At 37.0% G+C, this 19,694-nt stretch overlaps 1 protein-coding gene across 6 annotated transcripts in view; it reads left to right on the top strand.

Annotated features, from left to right (window-relative positions):
• eml1 (EMAP like 1) overlaps window positions 1-19,331 on the top strand; it is an 84,307-nt gene extending 64,976 nt beyond the window's left edge. For 5 of the 6 annotated variants that reach the window (XM_030126783.1, XM_030126784.1, XM_030126781.1 and 2 more), the window contains 16 exons: window positions 324-473; window positions 2,782-2,851; window positions 3,110-3,220; window positions 4,933-5,028; window positions 5,126-5,260; window positions 5,591-5,690; window positions 7,150-7,301; window positions 9,975-10,100; window positions 10,744-10,875; window positions 12,697-12,764; window positions 12,907-12,995; window positions 14,274-14,371; window positions 14,679-14,766; window positions 16,371-16,466; window positions 16,556-16,686; window positions 18,725-19,331. In XM_030126783.1, coding sequence (XP_029982643.1) covers window positions 324-473; window positions 2,782-2,851; window positions 3,110-3,220; window positions 4,933-5,028; window positions 5,126-5,260; window positions 5,591-5,690; window positions 7,150-7,301; window positions 9,975-10,100; window positions 10,744-10,875; window positions 12,697-12,764; window positions 12,907-12,995; window positions 14,274-14,371; window positions 14,679-14,766; window positions 16,371-16,466; window positions 16,556-16,686; window positions 18,725-18,850 — 1,768 coding nt within the window. In that variant the 3' untranslated portion in view covers window positions 18,851-19,331. The remainder of the gene's footprint in view (window positions 1-323; window positions 474-2,781; window positions 2,852-3,109; window positions 3,221-4,932; window positions 5,029-5,125; window positions 5,261-5,590; window positions 5,691-7,149; window positions 7,302-9,974; window positions 10,101-10,743; window positions 10,876-12,696; window positions 12,765-12,906; window positions 12,996-14,273; window positions 14,372-14,678; window positions 14,767-16,370; window positions 16,467-16,555; window positions 16,687-18,724) is intronic. The other variant, XM_030126782.1, reaches the window with a different exon arrangement.
• Window positions 19,332-19,694: the final 363 nt, after the last annotated feature.

The raw sequence follows: 19,694 nt of genomic DNA, 5'->3' as shown, positions 1-19,694 counted from the left end.
TTGACAGCAGTCCTTGTCACGGCAGATAAAAGTATAAATACAAATAAAATAAACTTAAAGTATAAAAATACAAATAAATCAAGCTAAAATGGGAATATACGAAAAATACAGAAATGTGCAGAGAAAAGGACAGAGCGGTATTCAGCAGGATTAATCAGACACTGTATACATGTATATATTAATCCAGTAGATAATCGTATGTTACTGTATCTATGGTTTGAACATGTTATAATGGTTGTAAGTTATTTGAGGAATTTACCTTTGGGTTTAAATGTTGATTCTTTTGGATGTTAGTGTTTTAGCCCTTAATCTCGGATGTTCAGATACGGTTACCGTGGGCGAGACTGCCGCTCCAACCTTTACCTTCTGCCCACTGGAGAGACGGTATATTTCATCGCCTCGGTGGTCGTCCTGTTCAATGTGGACGAGCAGCTGCAGAGACACTACACTGGACACACCGATGACATCAAATGGTGACTAAAACCCGCCAGAGCCACACTACATCACCACTGTATATGATCTAGGAATGAAAAATAAGCCATTGATCCAACTCCATGGGTTTTACTGGTGAATCAGTGTTGTAGAAGATGGCGGTGTTTCCACGGTAACTACGGAGCCTCTGAACGTCCAAATGGGTCATATGTGATGACCATGAAAAGATGACAAACTGTATTTTACACTAAATATTTACATGTTTTCAGAGAATCAGTGGATTAACAAGTCTTAAACAATTTATATCAGTAAATGATTTTGGTCACCAGTGGATGTTTATCAATCAATCGATCAATTTATGACAAAATTATTACAAACAGTCCAAATCGACAATTCATTTACAAGATACATTTTGTAACAGGACACCCCAGAAGTAGTCCTCAGCTTATAAATGGGGGCCCTTAGACATGTGATGAGAGACATAATTTACATTATAATCTTTAATAAATTAAAATGTTCTAAAGAACTACAAACATATTTTAAAATATTTACCTATCTATCTAACAATGTTTCATTTCATTTCCTTTTCCTGAGTCCTGTTGTAGTCAGCATATTCCAATATTCTTAGATAATTTAATAGTCAGACATGGGGCTTTATTCACATAAATACAGAGTTTACATGATTTGTATATCAGCCATGCGGAGTTTAGGGTCAGGCGTATGTTAGATATTTGCATCTTTAAAGGGGTCATATTTTGCTAAACCTACTTTTATTAGTCTTTGGTCCATTTATTTGTTTATTTGGACCCCAATAGTTCCAAAAGTTTGAATTTGAACCCTCCAGGTGCAGCAAAGCTATCTTTATATTCATTCCGGCAAAAATTGAGTGGATTTCTACAACCCGTTTATAGAGTTTTTAGTATCACTGAAGTCATGACGAAAACAGTTTTTTAAACAGACAACACTAATGTGGATTTCTTATTTTCTTATTGTCTTACTTCTTATTCATGGATTCAGGAGGTTCTCAGTGATATCCTAGACGATGTCCTTCAGAAGGTTGTTCATTCCATCCGTGGCTGTTTCAGGAAACTGGTTGACGCCAACGGTGCTTACGTTGAAATATGAAGATTTACTTTCATTTTCCCATGTAATAAAGAACATGTATCGTTTGTTTCAAAAAAATTTGTAATAGGAATATGGATTTTATTAACAATTTTTAATGCCTATTACTTTTCACCTACCCTGTCTAGAGACTGTCCCCATGTGGTTTGGAGAATAGTGCTTAAAGGGCTCATATTTTGCTTAACCCACTTTTATTAGTCTTTGGTTGATTTATTTGTGTATTTGAACCTTAATAATTCATAAAGTTTGAATTTGAACCCTCCAGGTGCTGCAAAGCTATCTTTATATTCATTCTGTTAAAAATTTTGTGGATTTTTACAACCTGTTTTTATTCCTGCTTAATTTGTTACGTTTTATAACTAGTTACATCACGACATTTGCACATATAAGGTCAAGACTTCAGACAAACATTTCTCCGAGTACGACATAATTGTTTGTTAGCAGCGTAGTATAGTAAAATATGTCCAAACTTTGAGCCTCAAATGTTCAGTTGTTGGTTGTATTAACGAACTCAAGTGGCTAAATGGGACGGAAAGCACAGCCAACAACCTGGAGGGGGCGGGATGTGGAGTGGCTCATGTGCATTTAAAGGGCCAACGCTCAAAACAACCTTTCTGGTGTCATTACTCAGAAATAGGGTTGAAGATGGACCTGTGGAGTTGAATTAATGAAGAATTCAGACCCAAGCATAGCATTTACAGTTTATGTAGACCACAGGGAAATGTTTTAAAATGCATAATTCCATTTAAGAAAAGCAAAATATCACTCCTTTAAGGGCTAAACAGGTGTCCTTATACATTTACAGCCTTCCGAGTGTGTCTGTGGTGAAGTGTGATGGAATAAGAGCCTGTTAATGAACAATTATTACCATGATTATGTTGTTGCGCTGCAGGGTTAATCAAAGTTCACATTATTCATCAGCGGTGTGGATTACTGATCAAAGACGGAGCACAGACAGATCTGAACTCCTCTGAAGACCGAGATGAAGAGCTTTACGTAGAGCAGTCACATCACTCTACTTAAAGCAAATGAATTTATCTTAAACTGTTTCATTTCCCCCTCACTTAAGCGCAGACGGCGTGTGGTAGCTGCATATTCATGGCTTTAGTAACCTCCCTCACCAAACGCTGTCTTTCATGTCTTGTGAATGCGTTGCTCATCGTTATTCAAATAGCTTTTTTGATGTTGAAAGGATTTTAACTGTTTTCATGTCTTTCTCTTCCCCAGCCTGGCCGTCCACCCTGATAAAATCACCATAGCAACCGGGCAGGTGGCGGGCACCTCAGCAGATGGAAAAGTAAGTCCGGTCTTTTGTTGATATTATATCGTTTTTAACAGTTCGGAAAGGTGGCTTAGTTATTTCCTTGAATAAATAATGTGTGTGCTTGTGTGTAAAATAAATACAGATATTTCATCCTCCGTCCACTCACCTTCACTTATATATTCATTGAATTCAGCGAGCGTTAACTAGAAGTCTGAGATTGCATCTGCCTGATAATGTGCCTCTCCTGGTTTTTCCATGTTTGTGTCTATGTTTGTATGTTTTTGCCGGCAGCAGCTCGCTCCTCATGTTCGCGTTTGGGACTCTGTCAGCCTCAACACTCTCCACATTCTGGGCTCGGGTTTCTTCGACCGAGCCCTGGTCTGCCTGGCTTTCTCCAAATCGGTAAGGAAACACCAGTTGGACTGAAAAATGTATTCAGCAACAGGAGGCAGAAGTAGTGACTCACTAAGCACCCACTACCACCAGTAAAATAACACTGTTTAAATCCTCATGTGATGCATCAGCTGATAGTTTACATTTTTACGTCACTTACTTCATCATCAAAGACCTAGGCCCAATCCCAGTTCACCTCTTGGCCCCTCCCCCTCACCCCTACCCCTCCGTTTTGCATGTACACATGAAGGGGTAGTGTTGTCCCGATTCTCGATTAAACAGAGATATTTCAGGACCACACTACGAACGGAAGGGTAGGAGAAATTTCCCATAATTCTGTTAAAATCATTGGCAAGATAGAGGTAAACACAGCCAAAAAGTGCAGCAGTGTGATGAAAGTAGAGCCCAACGATTAATCGGCTGGCCGATTATAGCGTCTAAGCACTGAATACACACTTCAGAAGATTCAGAAGATAGCCTCGCCCATTTAGTGACACCCCCCACCATCCCACTACCTCTTTTTGTATCTATTGAAATTGTACCTTGATTTTAAATGATTCCGTTTTTAATGCACTACCAATATTTATACTTACTTTGTACACCTGAACTATTTATGATGCTTCTTGTGCAGATCTGCCTGTCTGTATTGTGTTGTGCCTATTATGTAGTATGTGTATGGTTCTGTAGCAAACAAACTGCCCATTTGTGACAAGGAATTAAACTGAACTGAACTGAACTGGTTTTCCGTTCCTATAATGACATATTTTGCTGTAAAAGTCGCAATAAATTACAAAGAAATTAAACTCATTTAGAAGTTAGAAGTGTTATTCTATGTCTTTAAGGGTTAACCAGAAAAAACCATTAATCCACCTTCATTCAGGTAATTTTTTTTCTACATTTTTGTTGTCAATAGCAACACCTAAGATAGGTTTTGAATTGTCCAAACAACTGTGTACCAACAAGCAGCAAACCTAATAGAAATAATATCCTATCATAGTAACTTTCCTTTCTAACTTACCTTGGAAAACATTACTTTCCCTTTTCTCAGTATTGGTTTTTTTTTTGCCTCTATTTTTACCACTTCTTTTCTTTACCTCTAAGGACAGGGTGTAGTGGTTTATTTATGGTTATTATGGAAAGCTTCCACCATGGTTGCATTTATCGTCTGCTGTTGCATTTACAGTTCATTACTTGTCCCTCCACATGAGTGAAACGAGGCTAGAACTGGCCCAGTGAGACACTTCCCATGAACCATCTGTCAGACTCGGTCACACAGGGGTACAAAGTGGTACCCGGCCTGGCCCTGTTGGATCATTTAGAACAGATCTGTGCAATAAAATACAATGACACTGGCACTGTCACAACTCCTCTTCTCTAAATACTAATTTCTGAGGGCCTGTAGAAGAAATATTCCTGAGCATAGTTGTATTATTACCTCCGCCAAGGAACGATGGAGGTTATGTTTTCATCGGTGTTTGTCTGTTTGTTTGTTGGTTTGTTTGTTTGACTGTTAGCAAGATAACTAAAAAAATTATGAATGGATTTTGATGAAATTTTCAAGAAATGTTGATACTGGCACAAGGAACAAATGATTACATTTTGGTGGTGATCTGGGGGACTGATCTGCCTTGGTGGAAGTCTGTGCTCTCCTAGTGCTTTTCTAGTTGTATTATGAATTGGAGTCTAAAATATTTGGCATTACTGGTATATTTCTCTGTCAGAATGGAGGGAACACGCTGTGTGTTGTGGACGACTCCAATGACCACATCCTGTCAGTCTGGGACTGGCAGAGGGAGGACAGACTGGCTGAGGTCAAGGTGAGTGAAAGACAAAGTTAAAGAAACCCAACATCACTGTCACTGCCGTTCCCAAGCTGAAATAACTGTGTGTTTTTTTGTGTGTGTTTTGGTTCAGTGCTCCAACGAGTCAGTGTTTGCTGCAGATTTTCACCCGACAGACAGCAACATTGTTGTGACATGTGGCAAATCACATCTCTATTTCTGGAACCTGGAGAAAGGCATGTTGGTCAAGAAGCAGGGACTGTTTGAGGTAAGAGACCCGACCCTGGATGTTTGTATCATATGTTTGGAGAAGAGGTGTACTGAACAAAAAAATAACACTTGTAAAACTAGCAGTGAAGTAATAGCTAAAAATGTAAGAAGAACTCCAAAATGGGAAAATAAAAACATAAAAATCATAAAATAATTAATCAAATAAATAACAATTAATAATAAATACATACATAAATAAATAGAGATAAATAAAACGTATTCGCCTGAAGGTAGATCTCAGTGTCTGTTTATGTCCCTGGCTGCATCATGATCATAAATCTGATCCCTGTTAAATAAAACCACTCGTCCATCTTTGGATTTTCTACAGAAACAAGAAAAGCCCAAGTTTGTGCTGTGTGTTACCTTCGCGGAAAATGGAGACGCCATCACAGGAGACTCCAGTGGCAATATCCTGGTGTGGGGAAAAGGTACCAGAGTGTAACCATGTGTCCATATGTGTCATGTCTGTCCAGTAGGTGTTAACATGAGTATGTCTGACAGTCAGACAGACAGGGGTGAGAGTGTTCAAAAGGAAAAATGCAGCTCAACAGAGAACAGGCATGGAAGAAGAGGGAAGGAAAAGTGAACATGCAAGGCGCTGCCAGGCCCTACTGGGAGCAATTTAGGATTCAGTGTGTTGCCCAATGACACTTCGACATGTGGGCAGTCGGAGCCAGGATTTGAACTGCCGAACCTCTACCAACTGAGCCACAGCACCCCATCTGTGGTGACATGTATATACAGGGTGCTTGTGCAGGTCTTTAAAGTCTTAAAAAGTATGGAATTTTGAAACTCTGTTTTCCAGACCTTGAAAAGTCTGGAATTTTATGTGAAAGTCTTAATGAAGTATGGAAAAAAAGCCTAAAGGCACATAATCATCTAAGATAAGAAATACACTAGTGCACTGACCCGTGGAGATCCACAGGCTCTAGATGTGGTAGTTTTTATGCTGTTGTGTCTTCGTGCATGCTGTACCGCATTTGTCCAACAGTCACCGCCAAAGCATTCTGGGTACAGCAAAATGATTGTAAGGCTATTGTATTCCAAAGTTACTAATATCTCCCAAGATATTGGTCCTAACTATTTGCCGTTTTTGCTAGTCTGTTCATTGACCAAAAATATTTAAGTATGATAAACTGCAGCAGTCAGCTCTTTCCAGATTTTGTGATGACTGAGACACATACATGCATACAGAGGCCATCTGGCTTTTATAATATAGATATAGATGAGGAAAGCATAAAAAATTTAATATGATTTCACTAACCAGTTGGTACTGGAATGATTCTAGTGAAACTTGTTTGTGTGATATCCATGCACTTTAGTGTTTTTCGTATGTTCTGAAAAAGTTTCTGTCAGTAAAACATAATTTACTGGAAATTATGCATTCATTCATTCATTCATTCATGCATTTATTAGAATTAACTTTTCTACTACACACAACAGGTACATTCTCAACCAAAAAAGTAGGCACGCAAGTATAAAAATACATTAAATCAAGTTCTTGGGGGAAAAATATAGCAGTTTTGAAAAAGTCTGGAATTTTTATTTGGATAAAGAACAAGCACCCTGATTTGTCAAACCTGGGAAAGAGGACAGAATGTTTTATTTTAGACTTAAATGTAAATTCAACTTTGATTTTGTAATGAGTTGTCCTTCAGTGTGACCACAGAGGCTTTGTTTTGCCCCAAAGGTCAGACAGTCAATCAATCACAGACGTGGAGAAACTAAACTTTTACCTCTCGCCCCTTCCTGTCTTCACTCATTGCATCTGTAATTTCTAATGATCTGTGTTTGTCTGCAGGTTCATCTGTCCTTCTCAAGCAGCCGACCTTTACGTCCATCTATCTGCAACTTAACCTTCTCATCCATCTTGTCTCTGTCACGCAGGCACTAATCGTATCAGCCAGGTCATCCAAGGAGCTCATGAGGGCAGCATCTTTGCTCTGTGCATGTTGAGGAATGGGACACTGGTGTCTGGAGGAAAAGACCGTCGGCTGGTGTCCTGGGACAGCAACTACCAGCAGATACAGATGGTGGAGGTGAGGAGTGGGATGAAACCTTTACAAACATATTCAAAGACTTTTTTTTTTGCAGAAGTTGATAAGCCACACATTATTTCTGCCATAAAATGCATAATTATAACACCCCTCCCCCCACCCCCGAAGGGGAAGCAAGGGGCATTGTTCTTGATTCGGTTTGTTTGTTTGTTAACACTTAAGCAGCAAAACTATTGGTTGAATTCATACCAAATTGGGTTTATAGATTACACTGGTTTACAAGGAAAATGCTTCCAGAATAAAAGTAATGAAATTTTACCACATGAGAGTCACTGATAAAGAAAAATCAAGTAAAAAATGCTGGTTGGCTGAACTTTCCAAGATACAGCCTTGGGTCAAAATGTGAAATTCAAGAATTAACAAGAGAATGGGTTTGACTCAAAAGGAATATTTGTCTCAGAGCTACAAAATCTACTTCAAAACACTGTCTGCACATTAGAATACATTCACTTTACAGGTTCTATTTAGTGGAAGATTTATAACACAATTATATAAATGTATATAAACCAATATATATGTGTAATAATACTTAATCATATAACTTAAAAACATCAGCAAACCGGCACTTTTGTCATTTATTTTCCAATTAATCTTATTAAAATACGTAACATTTAGCACATTTAATTTCTGAAGTAAATGATTTCTAAAAAATTGTAGACCAGTGTTACCAGTGACCCAGAATAGATGTGATTACATTTTGGGAAAAATAAGTCAAAGTTCAAATTTTTTATGAATCTTTAAAATCTTTTTTTCCTTCTCCTATTTACTTATAATGGGCAAAATTTCAATAGTCTATAAAAAAACATCAATTTTGACTCAATTTACTTCAAAATTGGCACATATATAGAGGCAATTGATTTGCTGACATCAGCACACGCATAGACATGATGACATCAGCTGGATCGATGCCAAAATAAATTACAATACGTGCAAGGGGCGGGGTTTGTTGTGCCTGGCATCATTTATTTTAACTATGTTATGACTGGAATGCAAAAATCATCACTTCAGGTCTTTATACACTGCAAATTATTTGGTTCTTGTTTTAATTTCTTATTTCAAGTGTTCATACTTCTGTAGACATGCTTATTTCTAGATTTTTTTTTTTTTTTAGTTTAGTTAATTTCGAATATGCAACAAGACAAAGTAATCTTACTTAGTCCTTAGACATAAAGCAGGTAGTAAGAAGTCATGGAAGAAAACAAAAAAACAAAAACAAAACTTATACACATACACATAACAATTGTAATTCAAGAAATCTTGTCAAGTGAAACCATCTTGCTGCATAGACAGATATTTCACTTGTTTTGAGTACCTTTTTCCTCAGATTTAGTGTTTTGATCTTTTTTTTAGACACCCTTTTTTGTAGTGCAGCCTCCTGATCATGTGAACTGCAATAACCACACTCTGTTAATTTATATTAAATTCATGTCAAACAGCATATTCAGCTTTTTCTTTTATTCATCTGAGTTCTCTATTCTGAATACTCTACCACATCATGAATATTACAGAGCATTTGATGGGTTTGAGCTTGTGGTGAGATTCATGGATATTTATAGTGATGGGAATTATGTATCTTTCATGTCCTATTTGCTCTAACTGGACCACATTATGGAGTTGAAGGATTTTAACCCTTAAAGACCCACAACTATTTTTGTCACAACTTCCAAATGATGTTTTTGTCAATCCTAGTGATTTATGACTATTTCTTAAATTATTGTAGTGAGGCTGGGAGGAATGGTAGGAAGTTTGGTCACTGAGACTTGAGGAGCACAGGAAATGTTTTTACTTAGACAAGTGCAAAGTTAAATATTGTAGATCATGAAAAATTGTCAATTACAGATGAACAGGAAATAATGCATTGATCGGACCATTTTCCACTCATGGTGTGCATTAAGGAAAATAAAAATAAACATAAAAAGACCAATAAACATAATCACACACATGTTAACCTAATTCACACAAACACAATAACCCAGCTGAACCCCTGCATGTAACACAGAACACCATAGAGCATAATACCCAGTACCCACAATGCAATGTGGCAAGCACGCTACAATATTATCCTCTGCATTTTACATTTTTCAGTGTAAATCATGTATTTTTCTATTTTCTATTTAATTTACTGATCATGTAAGTGTTCATTAAAGCTTGAAGTAAATTCAAAGGTTTCAGAAAAAAAATGACTTTTTCAACAAAATATAATCTTAACTGAACATAAAAACAAGCGTCTCCATCCACTGTCATTTATCAAATTCCATGGATTTTACTAGTAAATCAGTGTTGTAGAAGATGATGGTGTTTCCATGGTAACTGCAGAGCCTCTGAACGTCCAAATGGGTCATATTTGATGACCATGAAAAGATGACAAACTGCATTTTACACCAATTATTTCAACATATTGATAGGATTAGTGGTTTTAAAGTTCACTACAGAGCCAAATGGGTCATATCTGATGACCATGAACAGATGACAAACTGCATTTTATACCAATTATTTACATGTATTGATAGTATTAGTGGATCAACAGGTATTAAACAGTTTACAACAGTACATGGGTTCAATTACCAGTGGCTGTTTGAGTCTTTGAGGGTTAATATAGAACTAGATCTGATGTGACCAGGTGTTGTATTTGATTTTTTTTTTTTCCAACCTCAGGTGCCTGAGTTGTTTGGACCAATCCGGACCATAGCAGAGGGCAGAGGTGAGACTGTGCTCATCGGGACCACCAAAAATTTTGTTTTGCAAGGAAGTCTGGATGGAGAATTCATCCCTATTACACAGGTAAGTTCATGGTCTTACCTGCAGTCAGGGTGTGATTTGTTGGAGGGGGATGGGGGGAATCAACCCCCCCTCAGGTTTTTACATCCCTACTTCTGCTCAATGTATTTCATCCTCCAGGGGGACAACCAACCAATGTAAATATGAGGCAGGTTGTGACACTTTTCTTCCACCTGTATCCTCCATTACTGGCACTAACGTTCACCTGAACCGAACTGTCGGCAGTCTCAGAATTCATGAACGTCCCCATGCACTGGGGTGCCGTAAAGGGGGGTAAACGTGACAAATTCATGGGGCCCAGCATTTGTAGGGGGCCCATAGAGCAGTGGAGGGGGTCCAGTGGATACAGGTTAGAAGTTGGGAAAATTTCATATAAGATCCGCTGTATAATAGAGGAACAGAACCTGGGAGTTGGACGTTGAAAGTATGTAAAGTTTCACTGTCGTTAGTTATGTTAGTTATGGACTGCACTCCCTTGTATATAACTGCCCCCTCCTCCCTCCCCAACAAAAAAATCACCCCCTCCCTTTGTTTTTTTGACAAATCGCACCCTGCCTACAGTATCCCCACATCAAGAGAAAGTAAAAAAAAAAGAAAAGTCCAATTTAAAAGACATGATCATAAACCTCTTGTCTTGTGTCTCCAGGGTCACACTGATGAGCTGTGGGGTCTCGCTGTCCATCCCTGGAAGTCTCAGGTCCTCACCTGTGGCTATGATCGGCAGGTCTGTCTGTGGGACTCCAGTACCCATCAGCTCATCTGGACCAAGAACATTGAGGTAAATTTAGTCAATACTGCCCCCTGGGGTCGGTCAGGAGGATTACATCAAACATATGATCCAACAGGGACTGTTGAGCTCTGGTGATGAAGAAGAATCAGGATGCTTTATTTAAGTAAAAGTAGAAAATACAACACAAGTAAAAGTAAAGACTTCAAAAATTCACCTTCATGTTACATTACCTGGAACTCCACAACAGCAACTCAGCAACAGGAAAGAAAAAAAGCCAATTAACTGGATAACAATATCGCTATTTATGAAAAGAAATACTTACTGAAAACTTTAAAATTTAAATAACCAGCCAACTGACAATCTAAGTCAAAATGCCTAAATGAATAACTGCGTCTTTCAAAAAGTACAGGTAGTTACCTTCTTTAATTTCAGGCTTTATTCCTTCTGTCTGCTCCAAATATCGAAGTGGAAGTGGAAAAAAACACCGTTGAATCTGCTGCTTCTTCTGCTTGGAATCAGTTACAAAATGACCTGAAACTGAAGGAGCTGGTGTCATTGAACACTTTTAAAGGGACTTTAAATGCTAAAAGGCAGAATAATTTGACTGTAGATGCTTTCCTTAATCTATTTACATATTTTAACATCTTCTTTACATTTGTCATTATATCTACCTTGTATTTCACATGATCTTTGTGTATATGGACTCTGCAAACTGGCTTTTTTGTTGTAACTCCACAGATTTGCAGCATACATGAAAGCAGGGATCACCAACCCTGGTCCTCAAGATCTACTATCTTGCATGTTTTCCAACACACCTGATTCAAATAATCAAACATGCAGGATAGTAGATCTTGAGGACCAGGGTTGGTGATCCCTGCATTAGAGCACAGGAAACTTTAAAGACAGAATTCTTCGCAGCCTGTGTACACATGTTTTTATATTTAGAACATAGTTGTGCATATATTATAACTTAGAACAGTGTCTGTATATATCCGTGCCATTTCAAGGATCACTGGTTATATAACGGCCTTGATACTTAATGTCATTACACACCCTAAGGGCGGCATCTACCAGGAAAAAAAATCAGTAAATGCCAATTTTCTGTCCTCTGCACATCTAGTAATCATGATATTAGGCTTCGTTACTTGAATAAGTCAATTAAGCAAATAAATCTACAACTAAACATCAAATTAACAATCAAAAGCGATAATAATTCCAGCTCTGGTTGTTATTTGTTCAACTTTTATTTTCTACCAAAGTCAGTATTTTCAGTTTAGACTGGTGTAATATTGACCATCAGCCATGATTCCAGTTCTGCTGAAACCAGGAGCTTGTAAAATGTGAAGGCACTTATATAACAAATTTATTTAAAGCATTTATGGTGTACTTCATCAGTTTTACATACTTTACATATATGAGTTAATTTTTATATAGTAATTTAATGTATCATGTAAGCATAATAATAATAATAATAATAATAATAATAAATATAATAATAATTAATATAATAATGATAATAATAATAATAATAATACCATATAAGGATGTAAAGTAGAAATGTGTCAAATAAATGTGGTGGACTATAGTACACAGTATTTCCCTGTGGAAAATACAAGAATATTAAAGTAAAGCTGCATAAAATTGGTAAAATGTAAATAAAGCAGTTAAGTGTAAATGTGTCTTATATATGGTTCTTAGTTCTATCACAATAGGAACACTAAAATCCATAGATGTTAAAAAAAAAAAATAAAAAAAAACATTACATCTGCAATCAAATTGGTGACGCCTTCAGAATAAATTTGCTCAATGGATGATATGTCTTTTGTATTAATATTGACTTCTCAACACTAACAATCCTCTTTTGCGCAGGATGCTGCCCAATCAGCAGGATTCCACCCCTCAGGAGCTGTGGTTGCCATAGGAACCCAGACGGGCAGGTACGTGAATCCCATCATCATCAAAAAATAACCAAAAAAACAAAACCTGAAACTGTCCTCAGCATTGGGTCGTCATGTATTCAACTTGTTGGTCCAATATGGAGGCTCCAGATTGTTGAGAGGCCTGTGTTTGATGCTGCAGGTGGATGGTTCTGGACACCGACTCCAAGGATTTAGTCACAGTACACACAGATGGAAATGAACAGCTGTCCACCATGCGCTACGGCCCAGGTATGTTCACGCTGCTGACAATGTGTTTCCCCTGCGCCTCCGATTATTAGCTTCACAGCCTGTTATTTCCACTTTGGTTAAATTACAGTTTACAGCTCAGTGGTACTTCAGTAGCAGTTCCCAAGTCAGGTTTTCTCTATATATAAACCTTTCTTTCATGATTTTTCACCATTTATTGCACTGTTTTTCAACCTTGGGTTCGAGACCCCACATAGGGTAACCTGGAATTCAAATGGGGTCGCCTGAAATTTCTAGTAATTGATAAACATGACAAACTGTGAAGCTGAAACTGAAGCACTGTGGTACTGTTTATTTTTCAAATGTTCACTGTGGTCAGTTTCAGATGCTGCAGCTCTTTCATAATTCATAGTTTAAGTCATTGTTTGTTCAGTATTAATTGTCAGCTTGGTAAATCCAAGCTGGACTGACTACATATCCTGACCACAGAAAATAAAATTCTCACTTTGTGCAGTAATCTACACCTGACTTTTCTGCCTCCATCCATAATAATATACATTATATAGCCTAAATGTCATCTAAAATTACTGTTTTTTTGAAACATAGTATAGCAAACTATTACATGATCAAAAACAAATGAATTTTAGCAAAAAAAAAAAAATCTCCATTCTCAATGTCTGGGATCGCCAGGTCGTTAAAATGGTGTCACAAGCCAAAAAGGTTGGAAACCACTGATTTATTGTAATAATATCCTCTTTATTTTGAGTTTTTCATTGTAAATCAAGTGTGTTTCTATATTTAATTCACTGATCATGTACATGTTCATAAAAGTTCAAAGTAAATTCAAAGGTTATTATATCAAAATAGAGAAAACAGGAGAAAAAGTGACTTTTTTTCGTAAAATATATCATTAACTGAACATAAACCCAGTCTGTCCATGCACTGTCAATGATGAAACTCCATGGGTTTTATAGAAGATGGTGTTTGCACATTCACTACGAAGCCTTTGAACGTCCAAATGGGTCATATCTGATGACCATGAAAAGACGACAAACTGTATTTTACACCAATTATTTACATGGATTGATAGGATTAGTGGATCAATATGTATTAAACATTTTAGATCAGTAGATAGTTTTGGTCACCAGAGGCTGTTTGGATCTTTATGGGTTAGGATAAAATAACTATGATACAGGTTGTAAATGCCATAAAATACTGAATTGTATTCCTGCTTAATAAGTTTTGTCCCTCCACATGAGTTATAGTGACATTTGTGCTACTTTTCCAAATAACCCTCCTGTCTTCTTTTATCTTCTGTAGACGGTAACTTCCTGGCCATCGGTTCCCACGACAACTACATCTATATCTACGCTGTGTCAGAAAATGGGAGGAAGTACAGCCGAGTGGGGAAATGCTCGGTGAGCACCTGTATTTATAACCCCTCCTCATACATGGCTCCTTTATTTTTAGTTTGCCCTCGTATCTGCTTTATATAAAGTTTCCTCCTCGGCTCTATGTTTGGCCTGTACACTTTGTCCTCACTCTGCACTCAAAGACACACTGTGACATGAAAACTGTGAGAAAACACGAGTACAGGTTCCTGTATGCAGTTGGAGGAGAATTTTTAGAGTTGTATTTTTTTGAAAACCTGCATTATTATGTCCTCTACTGGATCACTATGCAATATAAATCCATTGTGTTTATGTTTTATCTGTGTTATTTCAGGGTCACTCTAGTTTCATCACTCACCTGGACTGGTCTGTGGACTCCCAGTATCTGGTATCAAATTCAGGAGACTATGAGATATTGTACTGTAAGTATGATCACTGCTTATGTTTTATTCTTGTTTATTATTTATTGAGGATCCCCATTAGCTGATGCACAAATTCCAGGCTAGTCTACCTGGGGTTCTCTTAAAAAAAAAAAAAAAAAAAAAAAAAGTTCAGGATGCAAAATCACAATACACAGATCCAGTTACAATACATACATAGATCTAGTTACAGTATAAAAGAAAGGAGAAGAAGAAAGAAAAAATTCCCAGAATGGTAACATGAAAAGACTAGTAACTCTCAAGCATGAAAAGTGACTTTACATGTTTTTTTTTTAAATACTTTCTCACTTGACATGTTTCTAATATTTAAAGGAAGAGTGTTCCTTAAAGGAATAGCTCTATATACAACAGTGCTTTTCACTGGATTAGTTTTTCAGCATGGTACCGTAGTGATCAACATCAGAATTATATTCAATTTGATTAGCAAGAGCTATAGGATACTTTATCCAATTAGGTTCATACTGTCTACTACAACTTCTACAGATGTCCTTTTCTTTTTTGTCAGACAGATGGAAAAAGAGTTAATTCTTTTACCTAAAAAAAAAACAAAAAAACTTAACTCTTTTTCCATCTGTCTGACAAAAAAGAAAATGAAATTTGTAGGATACTTGGTGTAAATAATGTTGCGAATAAATAACAATAAACTGGTAAATAACCTCTGAGTAACCTTCGGCCATCTAAGACAAGAATGCATTCGGTTAATCAAGAGTAAGTCGAGCTGCCCTATTTGGAGCTGTTTGTATTTTTATAAGTTCAGACTTCGGTGCAAAAGCCCAAATAACTGAATAATTATCAAGATGACACAACACTAGTCTGTTCTATTGATGGTTTTATGTCTGTATAACAATATAAGATAAATAGATATAGGATAATTCAGGGTATGGCAGCATAAAATAACAAAACATAAAATAACACTTTCTGGGTAAAATGAGTGTATGATTCATTCTATTTAATAATATCCCTGTGGTAAACTGTAAAATCACATCTTCCTGTTAAAAGTTAACCCTCAAAGACTGAGACCATCTGTGGTTAAAATGTTCAGTAACTTTCTAACCACTAATATGCTTTAGAAAGTCAGGTGAAGTTCAGTTTCTCAGCTTTTCAGTGGTACCACAGTGTGTTATGTGCTGATGCTAATTGCTAATGCTAACTTCTAGGTGCTGTATGTGTTTGTATTACGATGGGTAAAATGCAAAGTTCAAATTTCCCTACGAGTAAAATAAAGCAAATTAACCTTTACTACATACATGTGGGTCTTATGTGGATGTTTAGACGCTCAATAACAGTGATTCCCCACCTTTTTTGGCTCGTGACCCCATTTTAACATAACAAATTTCTGCCGACCCCAGGCTTCAAAACAGAGACTTTTATTTTTTTTGGCTCAAATTATTATTTTTTTGATCATGTAATAGTTTGTTATAAAATAAAACAACATGGAAAGAAAACCTAGCAGAAACCAAAATAAAAAGAAAAATCCAAATCAATAAACCTGTCAGCCGGCCACTAACAATGACTAGTGCTGGGTTTTTTTTTAGTATTTTTAACGTTGCAGTACTCATGACAGAGGCTGTGTCGTGTTTCCTCAGGGATCCCATCCGTGTGTAAACAGGTGGTCAGTGTAGAGACCACCAGAGACATCGAGTGGTCCACCTACACCTGCACTTTGGGCTTCCAGGTGTTTGGTAAGTGACGACTCTGTTTTTTTTTTTTCTTGTGTATCTGTTCACGTACAAGCAGCTTCTGTTTTACATGACTTCCTTCTGCTTTTCAGGTTTGTGGCCTGACGGCTCAGACGGCACCGACATCAACGCCGTCTGCAGGTCCAACGATAAGAGCCTTCTGGCTACAGGAGACGATTTTGGGAAGGTCCACCTCTTCTCGTATCCCTGTTCACAGTTCAGGGTAAGTTCATTGTGATGTTAACCCTTTATCGTTCACTCATAGAAATACTCTGAAACTCAAGATTTTAACCTTAGTGTGTTATTGAAGGACATAACAAGACTTTATTAGCATTGCAGGTAAAGGTGAGAATGACCCCCACCTGAACCAGGGGGGTGGGAAAACACCTATGTAAAGATATGCTTTTATGTCAAATATTTGAGTACAGTTTTAATTTATTACAATTTTGATTTTATATAACTAATATTTGGAACCAATATTCACTTTTAAAGTCTTTGAAAAGGTTCGTTAAGCATCTTTGTGTTATTTATGCAATAAATTATATTCATTTTTCTAATCGGATTTTATATTTGTTGTGTTTTTTGGCCTTTTATCTTGATATAGTAGGTTAAAGTGAAAAAATAATAGGCAGATGAGGTAGATGAAGTTGTCCTGAAAAAAAGATACCAAACATGGGTATAGTAAACATTTCTTTATATAGTATATAAAGGCAAAATCAAAAGTACTCAAAAAAGGCCAAAATAGGCTCAGACCCCTGAGGATTAAAATTGCACTTAAGAAATTTCAGCTTCTTCATGTTATTCAAATTTTTTTAAGGATAGTTTGTAGATGTAAACATTTTCACAATGTAATTTTACTTTTTTCACTCTAAAATATAGAGAAAAGTTTGGAGACATTATTTAGAGATGGTTATATTATTATTTGATTTGAGATCATATTGGGCTGGACGTGGCCCCTGAACTAAAAGGAGTTTGAAACCCTCGGTCTATGTCAGTGTTTTTCAACCTTGGGGGTTGTGGGGTCGCTTGGAATTCAAATTGGGTCACCTGAAATTTCTAGTAATTGATAAAAAATTTTTAAAAAATTAAAAAACTTACTAATAAAAAATATATGGTGAGTTGAGAGAGACAAACATGATATATAAAAGACATTTCAAACTGTGAAGCTGAAACTGAAGCACTGTGGTTCTGTTTATCTTTCAAATGTTCATTGTGGTCGGTTTCAGATGCTGCAGCTCTTTCATAATTCATAGTTTGAGTTCTTGTTTGTTCAGTATTAATTGTCAGCCTTGTGAATCCAAACTGGACTGACTGTACATATCCTGACCAAGGAAAATAAAATTCTCACTTTGTGCAGTAATCTACACCTGGCTTTTCTGCCTCCATCCATAATAATATACATTATGTATACTAAATATCGTCTAAAATTAACATTTATTTGCAACATAGTTTATCAAACTATAATATGATCTAAAGAAATTAATTTTAGCAAAAAAAAAAAAAAGTCTCCGTTTTGAATGTCTGGGGTCGCCAGAAATTCGTGATGTTAAAATGGGAACCCTTGGTCTAAGTCACAGGTGTCAAACCTGCGGCCCGTGGGCCAAATCCGGCCCGCCAAAGGGTCCAATCCGGCCCATAGGATGAATTAGTGAAATGCAAAAATTACACTGAAGATATTAACAATCAGTGGTGTAAAAATCATTTAAATTCAGTTCCATATACAGACCAATTAGATCTCAATTGGGTCAGATCAGTAAAATAGTATCATAATAACCTATAAATAATGACAACTGCTGATTTTATCTTTGTTTTAGTGAAAAAAAGTAAAATTACATGAAAATGTTTACATTAACAAACTATCCTTTTACAAAAAATGTGAATAACCTGAAATGTCTTAAGAGAAGTAAATGCAATTTTACGAATATTATACCTGGTACTATATGTTTTGTGTATGTGGAATTGTAATGTTTGTTGTAACGCACATGCGTAAATGATAAACTGATAAACTGAGGCAGAAGATTGTTAAAATTCCACTTGTTTTTCTTAAGACATTTCAAGTTGTTCATGTCATTCAGATTTTTAAGGAAACATTCTAGATGTAAACATTATCAAAATTTAATTTTACTTGTTTTCATCGTTATTATTTTACTGGTTCGGCCCACTTGAGATCATATTTGGGTGAATGTGGCCCCTGAACTAAAATGAGTTTGACACCCCTGGTCTAAGTGAATTTCCTCCTCTATTTTTCCAATTTTTTTCAGGCTCCCAGCCACATTTATGGCGCCCACAGCAGTCACGTGACCAACGTTACCTTCCTGCACGACGACAGTTACCTGGTGTCGACCGGAGGGAAGGACATGAGCGTGATGCAGTGGAGGATAGTCTGATGAAGGAGACGGAAACAGATACTGTCAGCTTCGTACGAGCCGCCGGGGCCTGAAACCCAGCTGAAACAAACTGAACTGCACTAAAACTGAACCGAACCAAACCTAATTAACTCTGACGCTCAAAATAGTGAATCTGACTGAACTGAAGTGACAGAAGAGGAACCTGGATGTCACGGTTTCTCTCCACATCCCAAAAAATGAGACGAACTGTCGGAGGTGAAGTGTGCAGTTGCTTGAAATACAAAAAAAAAAATCCCTGAATATTTCTCCTGTTCTTTATTCACACTACATGTTTTACAAATCTTTCTCTCTCTTTGGCGCGTGCGTACTGTAGCTTACTCACCAATGAATCAAACAAAACAAATGGAACGGAATCGAATCCAGCTAAACAGAACCAAAAGCTCTGACTCTTAAATGCATTTGTAGAGGTTGGCTTTCACTCTCCTTGCGTTGTGCACACTCCTGCCACAGACGACGGAAACGAAAGGGGGCTGATGTTTCTGCCCGTCAGAGCCATTGAAGACTGAACATCACTGAGGTGGACATCCGAACGCAACGGAACGAAAACTGTGCACGGAAAGAAGGACCATAGCGATTTTCTAATTTTCTAATTTCTGTCTTTCTTTTTGTATATAATAACTCAGGAAAGCACTCGTAAAAGCAGGACCTTTCCCTGTTATTAACATTGACATATCAGAGCAAGCCTGCTGTAGTCCAAAATGCATCTCGCTAAAACATTCAGAGATGTATCAGCCACGTTTAACCATTATTGAGTTCTATGCATTCATTGTGTTGGAAAACTACCCACACATTCAGGGGTAGCGGGTTGATTTTTTTTTTTTTT

This window comes from Sphaeramia orbicularis, chromosome 22 (genome assembly GCF_902148855.1).
Source record: "Sphaeramia orbicularis chromosome 22, fSphaOr1.1, whole genome shotgun sequence".
Lineage (NCBI taxonomy): Eukaryota > Metazoa > Chordata > Actinopteri > Kurtiformes > Apogonidae > Sphaeramia > Sphaeramia orbicularis.
Note: the sequence above shows the minus strand (reverse complement) of the source record. Positions and strands in the feature narration are given on the sequence as shown.